Source organism: Octopus bimaculoides, chromosome 15, assembly GCF_001194135.2.
Source record: "Octopus bimaculoides isolate UCB-OBI-ISO-001 chromosome 15, ASM119413v2, whole genome shotgun sequence".
In the NCBI taxonomy this organism is placed as follows: Eukaryota; Metazoa; Mollusca; class Cephalopoda; order Octopoda; family Octopodidae; genus Octopus; species Octopus bimaculoides.
In genome coordinates this window covers 10,736,738-10,747,772 of record NC_068995.1, presented here as the reverse complement: position 1 = coordinate 10,747,772, position 11,035 = coordinate 10,736,738, and the positions used below count along the sequence as shown (strand labels likewise).

Below are 11,035 nucleotides of genomic sequence, written 5' to 3'. Positions count from 1 at the left end.
TATATATATATATATGTATATATATATATATGTATATATATATATATGTATATATATATGTATATATATATGTATATATATATATGTATATATATATATGTATATATATGTATATATATATATGTATATATATGTATATATATGTATATATATGTATATATATGTATAAAACTATGTTGATAATGAGAATGATTAAATTGATGTTGATATGTTGGTATTATATTTTGTTTGTTATAGGAACACGCTGGCCCAGCTTTATTCAAATTATACAAAGCTATAAAGCTCCAAGTAGAGAAAGGTCCAGTGGATTTTGTTACTGGTGATGCAAGATATTCGTTATCGGAAGATAGATTATTAAGAGAGAAAATAGAGCCGAAGACATTGGTAAGTTAGTTTGGGTTTCGTTTTTGTTTCTTTAATATTTAGCTGTTGTTAGTTCTAAGATTACTGCCAAGATTGACATTACCTCTCATCTTTTCAGCATTGATAAAATAAGTACAACAATTCTGCCTGTTTACTGCTTTGATAGGAGTTACATATATAACAGTTTGACTTTGTTCTGTATGACTTTAAGTACATGGGCATATAAGACGAACCCATCTCATCAGGCATCTAAGGAAGAATAATGGGATTTGTGACAAATTTAGGATGCATTTGATTGAATTTGTCTCAAATCCTATCATTTTTCCTTGTGAACTGGGGTTAATGTAAGTATCTATGTTCTGCCCTTAAAATTGCTGATTTTGTGCCAAAACTAGAAAGGAATATATAGTTGTTTTCTGTTGTTTGTTGTTTTTTTCAGAGTCTTTCAGTAGAACATTCTAGAGAAATTATACAGTGTAAAGTACTAGATTGTGATACAATCACTCAAGCTAAAGAGAAAATGGTCGAAGCTCTCTATAAGAACACTTCCTATTCCCAAAGACCCCCTGTCCATGACCTGGATCTCGGTAAGTAATGTAACTTGCAGCTATAAATGTGTGTGTGTTTATATCCATGTTTGCCTCCCACCACCACTTGACAACCAGCATTTATTTACATCCCCCATAATATCACATATGGTTGTGCTACATCAGCCTGGTGTACACTTATCAGACAAATAATCCTGGTAGACATATTGGGCTCTGTATATTTGTACCCCAGTGTCATTTTGATGGCATGTGCTGCTCTCACACAATAATAATTATTATGATGATGATGATAATAATAATAAATGATCACATCTCACTCCTCTGGAGCTTCACCATTCAAACTGACAGAAAGATAGATGCAAATAGGCCAGATATTATATTGAAAGACTTCAGACAAAGATTATGCCTCCTCATTGATATGACTGTCCCAATTGATATAAACGTATCTGTCAAGACCTACCAAAAACTGAGCAAGTATAAAGATCTTGAAAAAGAAAATGGCAAAATGTGGAACTTCAAGACTAAAACAATGACCTAGGAATAATAGCAAAAGGGGTTATCATTATACTCCTACCTAGCTCAGGCAACAGGAAACTCCAAAATGGCAGAAATTCAAAAGATCGTGCTCATGGGAACTGCCCATATCTTATGTAAAATACTGTCTATGTAATTTCAAATTTTAAAACAATCACATAATTTTCTTATGTTTTCTTAAACATGCTCTAGAACAATACTATGTGCAAAACCAAATATATGGCACCCTAGGCATAACACCAACATGAACTTATAACTTGTGGTCTCTTGAGGTCTCTGAGTGAGACTTGGAGCCAATTTGTACAAATGTAAAGCAAAAGTCAAACATAATAATAATAATAATAATAATGGTGGTCTCTCCTGTTGAAGATGATGTACAAGTGTTCAGCTTTTGCCAAATGATCTGCACAAATCATTTGTTTATAGTGATCAAATGTATATGCTGTACATTAGCCTCACTCGATCCATTAAATCAACATTACCTGAACAGGTGCACACAGGTGTGCCATGCATCAGGTGTCAAAGTGATTGCAGAGCGATGTGAGATGAAATGTTTTGCTCAAGAACACAACACACCACCCAGTCTAGGAACTGAAACTACGACTTTGCAATCATGACTGCAATATCCTAACCATTAGACCATTACTCTTATTATTATTATTATTATTAATATTAATAATAATAACAACAACATTCTATTTTGACGCTCGTTTTTGTTTGTCTTTCAGAATGGTACCAGGATATTAACTCCCATGTTACTCTGCAAGATGAAGACAGCACTACTCTCTATAAAGATGGCTGGAGGAAACTAAATACTCTTTCTCATTATAAAGTTAGTGATGGTGATAACGTTGCACTTGTCAGAAGGCAGCAATCGATTAAAACAATAAATGGTAAGACAACAGAATTTCTAAAGAATTTTCAATCAAAAACTGTCCCACGAAAATTTTTATTTTTGTTTTTGAGATTTCGTTGTTTTTGTTGTTGTGTTTTGTTTAATGTTTTAATGTGTTATTCTGTTATTCTAGCATGTCTTTAGCTAAAAAAAAAAAAACAAGAATTATTCAATGTTATGGTAATACCTTGATTAGCAACCTCCTGCTTAAAGAAGCTCCCTACTTTACTCCTTAGCATTTAAACCAGCCATATCTGGCCCCAATATTCAACATGTTTTACATTCAAACTGGCCATACAAAACCTCTCACACCTATTCTACACAGACATTCTAAAAATTAAAAAAATCACATCATCAAAACCTCAAAGCTTTAAGATAATACAGGATTAATTCAAAACAATTTGAATAAAAAAAGCATTACATTTGACAGAATGATCTGAACACAAAAGGATTAATCCCTTTGTCACTATATTCCTATTGAAATTCACAGCCTTTAATTCATTTTGGTAAGAAAGAAAACATCAAAGTTTAACGTCCGTTTTTCATGCTGGTATGGGTTCAGGGGTTCTCAACCAATTTTTTTACCTATGGATCCCTTTGATTACTATTTGTGTCATAAAAGGATTTGCTCTCCTATCTCAAAAATCCTTCACCAGCAACGACTACCCAGACAGACCCATGGGTTGGAGGGTTGTCACCTGAGGGGTGCAGTGGCATCATATGACCGGAATAGAATGGAATTACCAACAAATGGTGGATGCAGTGATAAACTGTTACAGTGCATACCCCCATGCTGCTGCTCCTACTACTACTACCACTACTACTACTGCTGCTTTAAAGCGAGATGTTTGTGTCATAGATCAAGGTGCACTTTCAGATGAGTTGATAGCAAAAGGGTTGAAGGTATTTTTTTTACGAATTTTATAATAAAAAAATTGGCACTGTCAGTTATGATGTCATGGGTTCCAGTTGATCTGATCGACCAAACAGCTTGCTTGTGAAATTAACATGCAAGTGGTTGAGTACTCCACAGACAAATCTACCTTTAGCATAGCTTTCAGGGATATTCAGCATGACACAGAGTGTGACAAGGCTGACCCTTCCCTTTGAAATACAAGTACAACTCATTTTTTTGCCAGCTGAGTGAACAGGAACAATGAGAAATAAAGTGACTTGCTCAAGACCACTGCCGGGTATTGAACTCACAGCCTTATGATCAAGAGCTGAATACCATAACCATTAAATCGCATGCCTTCACTATAAAAATAAAACCTTAATATGGCTACCTATACAAAATAAATGTTGAACGGTCATAACAGTTGCTTTAAAAGCTTAATTACAAAACATCACACGACAATAATGCATTCACACGAGTCTTTGTTCATTCACTTGGTTCGCATGTTGACGTTGTGAGAATCTGTGCTGTACTAACATTCTCTCTGCTACTCTTTATTCTTAACACTTTCGAATTAATTCACCCTTTTGATCAGGATTATTCTTCATCATCATCATCAGTATCTGCTTCGCATGCTGGTATGGGTTGGATGATTTGACAAGGAGCTGGCAAAGCAGAGGACTGTGCCAAGGTCCACTATCAGATTTACTAAGCCCTGTGAAAGATCTCAGACAGTTTTTTTACGAGGGGTGTTGAAAAGTTCTTGGTTTTGGGTAAATGAAAATACAGAAGGATTAGTTAATTATGATTTTATTCAACATATTCCCCTCTCAGATTCACACACTTACTGCAGCAGCCCTTCAGTTTTTCTAAGTTCTATAAAAGAACTCAGAAGTTTGGGTCTAAAAGCAGAATAGTTTATTCATTTAAGGATGAGACATTTAAAATGGAGGTGGAGGTGCACCAGTTTTATACAATTTGTAACAATGTTTAGTTATAAAAATATGATAGCCATTCAATTTTAAAGAAAATCCATCTCAGTAAAGTTAGGAACCAGAGGGATCCATGGTTACGAAAATGGTTGAAGAACTCTATTCTAGAGCCTAACAACCATTTATACCATTATTTCTATATGAATTTAACTCTTGTTTAATGATAGGAATCAATGGGATTGTTAAGTTGAGATATTCCTGTGTTATGATTTAGTCATCATGTCAGATTTACACTAAGCGATCCAATAGTTTTCATGTCTTCATGTTATTAGTCGTGTAGTGTTTATCTGTTGTAATTCTCTCTGTTGTCAATCTAGTTAATGCCTGTTAAATTGTAATTAGTTTTCTGTCTTCTGGAATAATAATTTCATTTATTTATCGTCATAGTTGTTGTCATTATCGTAAATCTTCATATTCTTCGTTGTTGTCCTTAAGATTACTGTGATTGTCATCATTGCCATCGTCATTGTAGCTGTCATCATTGTGATCGTTGTTGTCATCATCCAGTCATCATTATCTTAATTATTGTCATTCATTATCATCACTTGTCATCATCAAAAATATGATTTTCAGTGTTACCATCAACATTATTATCATCACAATTGTCATCATCATCATCACCATTATTGTTGTTTTAACATCTGATTTTTCATGCTGGCATGGGTTAGATGGGACTGCCAATATCACCACCAAGTCTCTCAATTCTCTTTCATTTCAACTTTGAAGCCCGCAATTCTCAGATCTAATCTCACCACTTCTTTCCCCATCTTTCTTTTATTCCTCCTATTCCTTTGAGTTATCTCCCCCTATCAACGAATGATACTTTTCCAACCCACCAGGTTACACCGCATGCACCATACCACTGAGCTAGCTATCTTCACTCCTATCATATCATATATTATACTCTTAAATAAGTGGCCATTTCTTTGGCCTACTTCTGCACTTCCACAATTATAGAGAACAAAATTGCTCGTATAACAATTAAAATTCACTCACATGATTTCCTTTTATGTGGGTTAAAATTGTACTCTGAATTAAATTAGTCCACTTGTGGTTTTCCTTCTATGTGGGTTAACACTACACATATCACAAAGCTCCACACATTTCTCTCTAGCCATCTCCCAAATTTCATAAATTATCCAATACAACTTGAATTACACATCAACATATTGCTTACTTTTCATAAACTCAGTCCATTTAACCTCTAAAATAATTGACAGGATTATATTCCTTTGCTGAACAAACAAAAAAAATAACTGACAAAGGAGCAACTATTTAGTGACTTGAATTGCTAGAAATAGCAGTAAAATGATCCAGCTATTCTAACAAAAGGATATACACATTGGGTAATGTAGTCCTTGATACACAGTGTTGAATAACTAAAAGGTAAAAAGATGGGGATGATCCACAACGACAACATCAAGAACAAGTGTCTTGTAATACGCTTCCTTCCTCATGAACGAATAACAACAACTACTACTACTACTACTACTACTACTACTACTACAACTACAACAAAAGCAAGTTCCATCACATCACCCTAACATTTTCACTCACATTATAATGAGTGGTTAACTGTAGGAAAAGCATTGAGTAGTGTATATATATAAGTGCATGGTTCCATGGTTAGAGCATCAGGCTCACAATCGTGAGGTAGTGAGTTCAATTCCTGGACTGGGCTTTGTGTTGTGTTCTTGAGCAAGGCACTTTATTTCATGTTGCTCCATTTCACTCAGCTGCAGAAATGAGTTGTGACATCACTGGTGCCAACCTGAATCGGCCTTTGCCTTTCCCTTGGATAACATCAGCGGCATGGAGAGGGGAGACTGGTACGCATGGGCGACTGCTGGTCTTCCATAAACAATTTTGCCCAGACCTATGCCTTGAAGGGGAACTTTATAGGTGCAATCCCATGGTCATTGATGGGGGTCTTTACCCTTTCTATATAGCACTCTGAAATAATCCAGATCTGACTAACCATATCAAATGATGGGGAACATACAGAATTGTTTAAGGTATATAATAACAGTACTTCACTCAACAGATAAATCCTGAGACTGCTTCATTGGATTTCATACCGTATACTGAGTGTATAGACAAGACAAAGAACAATGGAGAATTATACATCTTCAAAATTTGCATTGTTAGCAAGGACACCTTCCTGTCACTAACCCTCACCTGTTCCCAGGCAAGATAATATTTCTCCATGATCAGATATATAATATCAAGTCAAGGAGACAGTAACACAAAACACACACACACACACACACATATACATGATGGGTTTCTTTCAAGTTCGATCAACCAGATCCACTCACAGGGCTTTAGTCGACCTTGGGCTATAGTAGATATTTGCGCAAGGTGCTGTGCAGTGGAACTGAACTTGAAACCATCTGGTTTGGGAAGCAACCATGTGCATGACTAAATTGTTGCCCAAAGACATGATGTGGGATTGGTCACTGCAAGTTGTTGAAACAATTGTAAACGATGCAATAAACATGAAGTCTCCTCTTATTATATATGTAGCTTCAATTTTGATATCCTCCATATCCTCTACAATATGTTGAGCATTTCCTTCTCATTCATTCAGCATTAATCAGCATATGTATACGTGTGTGTGTGTGTGTGTGTGTGTGTGGGAGAGAGAGAGAGAGTGAGAGAAAAAGATAGTATATATATATATTTGGCACTCCCTTGCTTATAATGAATGTTCCAGTTAAACTGATCAAAGGAACAACTTGCTTGTCAAATTAACGTGCAAGTGACTGAGTACTCCACTGACACGTGTACCCTTAACGTAGTTCTCAGGGAAATTCAGCGTGACACAGAGGGTGACAAGGCTGGCCCTTTCAATACAGGTACTACTCATTTTTGTGAGCTGAGTGGACTGCAGCAATGTGAAATAAAGTGTCTTGCTCCATGCAGCCAGGAATTGAACTTCTGACCTTATGACCATGAGCTGAACACCCCAACACCTAAGCGACACACTTTCACTATTATATATATGAGTGTGTGTGTGTGTGTATATATGTATATAGCTGCACCAGGCTCCAAATGTCTGTTTTGGCATGGTTTCAACAAATGGAATCCCTTCCTAATACCAACCACTTTACAGTTTGTATTGGTGCTTTTTTTTTTTTACCTGGCACCAGCACTAGCGCTTGTTACATGGGTGGGCAGGTCTTCTTAGTCCTTTGTCATATCCTTTGCAACAGTTAGCAGATTGAGATCAGCATTCATATCTTTATACACACACACACACACACACACACACTTATATATAAAGAAAACCCATAAAAAATATAAGCTACAAATATAAGCTACAAATTATCCCTATAATTCAAGCATGGAAAATTGGATGTAAAACAAACAAAAAAAAATTATACAAATATACATTTACATCCAACAATTTAGAGATTTTTTCGATTTTTTTTTCTATTCAATTTTCTTCATAGGTAATTTGGATAATTCTATATCCTCAGACAGCTCATCAGTACCAATTATGCGAATAGACAGTGATTCAGGTACCAAAATATGGCACTTAGTTAAATTGAATGATGATGTCCAGGTGAAAGATGATAGCATGAAAATGATCTCGGAAATATTCCTGACACGACTACTCTCTACAAAGGTATGTACACTCCTCTAGTTTCTTTCTTTTTTATTTCATTTATATTTTTTTTTTTTGTGTTTGGATTTCATGTACAATAAAGGTTCTGCCACACATCAAAATTTAACTTAGGCGTTTGTATAACACATCTTAGTTTGCTAAAATTTTTTTCATCCATGTATATTAACAAAACAAGCACAGCAATGTAGTAAGGCCTTACTTTATTATTATTATTATTATTATTATTATTATTATGCAAGGCGGTGAGCTGGCAGAAACGTTAGCATGCCAGGCGAAATGCTCAGCAGTATTTTGTCTGTCTTTACCTTCTGAGTTCAAATTCTGCTGAGGTCAACTTTGCTTTACATGATTTCAGGTTCAATAAATTAAGTACCAGTTGCATACTGGGGTCGATCTAATCGACTGGTCCCCTCCCCCAAAATTTCAGGCCTTGTGCTTATAGTAGAAAGGATTATTATTATTGAGTGATATAGCAGTGTATGCCAGCAAAGTGACACTGAGGAGCAAATATGTGAAGTCTAGTACACCCATCATGACTACCCATCTGATAAGTGTACACCAGGCACATGCATCACAACCATATGTTTCTGTCTACCAAATCCAATCTCCAGGATTTGATCAGCCTGAGTCTACAGTTGAAGACACTTGCCCAATGCGCTATGCCATGGGACTCAACCTAAAATCACATGGTTAGGAAGCAAACTTATTACCGCACAACCACTGGATTATTAGGTTATATTGAACATTTCCATAAACCTAACGAAAAACTGATGTACACAATGTTATCGCCGCCCTCCTACAGTCTTTAAAATCCTTATAGCTTACATTACTAATAGGGTATTCAAACTTTCCTCCCCAAAGAAGATATTTGATGAGGCAGCCCTCTACTATAATAACATCCTGGCTAACAGTGACTTCAAAGAGAAGATAGCTTATACTCCTACCATAAAAAGTATAAAGCCTAAAACCTACATAGATTATATGGTTCACCCATTTCCTTTCTGTTTGAATGTTAAGACAAATGTAGGTAGAAAATACCTTGCCTTGATCAATGAACACTTTCCAGATAGCCATAGGTATAAGAACAATTTTAACAGCTATTCAGTGAAAGTCTTTTATAGCCACACCCGCAACATGGGAAACAGTATTCCACATAAATCACATCAGGTGTTTACTCCAAAATGTAACTGTAGAAACCCAGATACTTCCCTGCTCAAACATCAATTTTTTTTAAAATAACGAAACTTGAAAGAAAAATTATGTTGGTTTATGTGAAAGTAAATTTTTTAAAAAAAGATATGCCAACCATAGGTCTTCTTCCTAGCATGTAGACAAGAAGAGAACCATTAAGTGGACTAGCCACATCTGGGATTTGAAGGCCAAGAATAATCCACACACCATCAAGTGGAGCAATACAGAATGATCCACCCCCACATATATACAAATATATATATAAAAGAGAGTTTTGATGCTAATATCCATTATTATTGAAATTTATTCCTATGTCAACATTTCTGTATAAGGCAATATTTGACTGTCAAATTTAAGTCAAACATATAAATTACCTTACACGTCTTCAGGGCAAAAAAAAGTTTAAGAACAAAAGATAAATACCAAATCATCGTCTCTAAGTCCAGTCCATATTCAAATTTGTCCTTAAATAACTCGTTAAATAAATTCCTCCTTGAATAAAGGTCCGTTAAGGGGAGACAACCCCTCATAATATTATTAATAATATCATTAATAAATTATAAACAATCCTCTATTACAATGGAAATCTATACTATATTATCTCTAGAAGCTTTTGCAAAAACCACAACTGCTATTGGTAAATTATACATTGATATGGCCTGCCTATAATGTACTATAATACCTGGTCATATTGCAATTTATTTAAACCAGAGAAATGTGTGTCTTGGAAAATGTGTACATCTTAGAGCATTATTTGTTAGTTTACTTATCAACTTACCCTTAGAGAATAATATGAAATATAGTTCTAAATTACATAGCGAACAATATCTCCTACCCTTGTTGTGCGGGAATGACCTCCCGATGACCGACCATTCTAACGAATATTGCTTTTTTTGTTCTTTCAGTTCCCAAATGAATTTACTAAGACTAGTGCTTGCTATAATGATTAGATAATCTTTTACAGATTTGTCCGGAAGTACACCCCACTTCCGGACAAATCTGTAAACAAAAGGACACATTGGATAATATAGTCATAAATACATCATCAACATCATTACATCCGCTTTTCCATGCTTGCATGGATCGGATGGAATTTGTTGAGGCAGATTTTCTACAGTTAGATGCTGTTCTTGTCACCAACCTTCACCTTTTTCTTAGTTGAACAATATTTCCCACATGACTAGACATGCTTGTGTGATAGAGGCATTCGTTTAAAACTATCATATGAAGCCAAAACAAGGAAATGCAAAACAAACATGCACACACTCACACAGACATATATAAGCTTCTTTCAGTTTCCTTCTACCAAATTCATTTATAAGGTTTTGATGGCCCAGGCCTATAGTAGAAGACGTTTACCCAAAGTGCTACTCAGTGAGACTGAACCCAAAATGAAGTGGTTGGGAAGCAAACTTCTTCATCTTACAGTCATGCCTGCACCTAAATAGTAGTTGAATCACCCTCAAATCACAAGTTGTGTTTTTTAAAAAAAGAAAATAAAAGAGATACATTGGAAGATATAGTCAAAAATACACTATATCCAAAACAAATCTACAGAATGGTCAAGGCTGGAAGACCTTTTGTAGTTCTGCTTAATTGTGGTTCATCTAACTGAAAGGTTAAACAAATACTCCTATTAGCATGGACAGGATAGGAAGAATTCTTCAAGGTTACAGTTCTGGGAGGAAATGACAAGATGCAGCAATTAACATAGAGTTCTGGAAGGGGAGATAACTTTTTTCTTTTGTGTGTGTGTGTGTGTGTGTAGTTAGCTACTTGAAACTCGTTGCATTAAATGTGTTAACTTTATAATGATTCCAAATTTGACCCATCCCCTACCAGGTGTACAGCTTCCTTGCCCAACAAAAGAATTAACACCATATATATATTAGCTTGCTTACCAACCACATGGTCCCGGGTTCAGTCCCACTGCGTGGCATCTTGGGCAAGTGTCTTCTACTATAGCCTCGGGCCGACCAAAGCCTT

At 35.5% G+C, this 11,035-nt stretch overlaps 1 protein-coding gene across 1 annotated transcript in view; it reads left to right on the top strand.

The window, feature by feature from the left end:
* Window positions 1–11,035, top strand: part of LOC106873239 (plexin-A2) — a gene marked incomplete at its 3' end in the record, with an annotated part of 282,570 nt that overhangs the window by 252,853 nt on the left and 18,682 nt on the right. Inside the window, exons 29-32 of the mRNA XM_014920511.2 lie at window positions 238–384; window positions 803–950; window positions 2,174–2,338; window positions 7,683–7,858. Coding sequence (XP_014775997.1) covers window positions 238–384; window positions 803–950; window positions 2,174–2,338; window positions 7,683–7,858 — 636 coding nt within the window. The remainder of the gene's footprint in view (window positions 1–237; window positions 385–802; window positions 951–2,173; window positions 2,339–7,682; window positions 7,859–11,035) is intronic.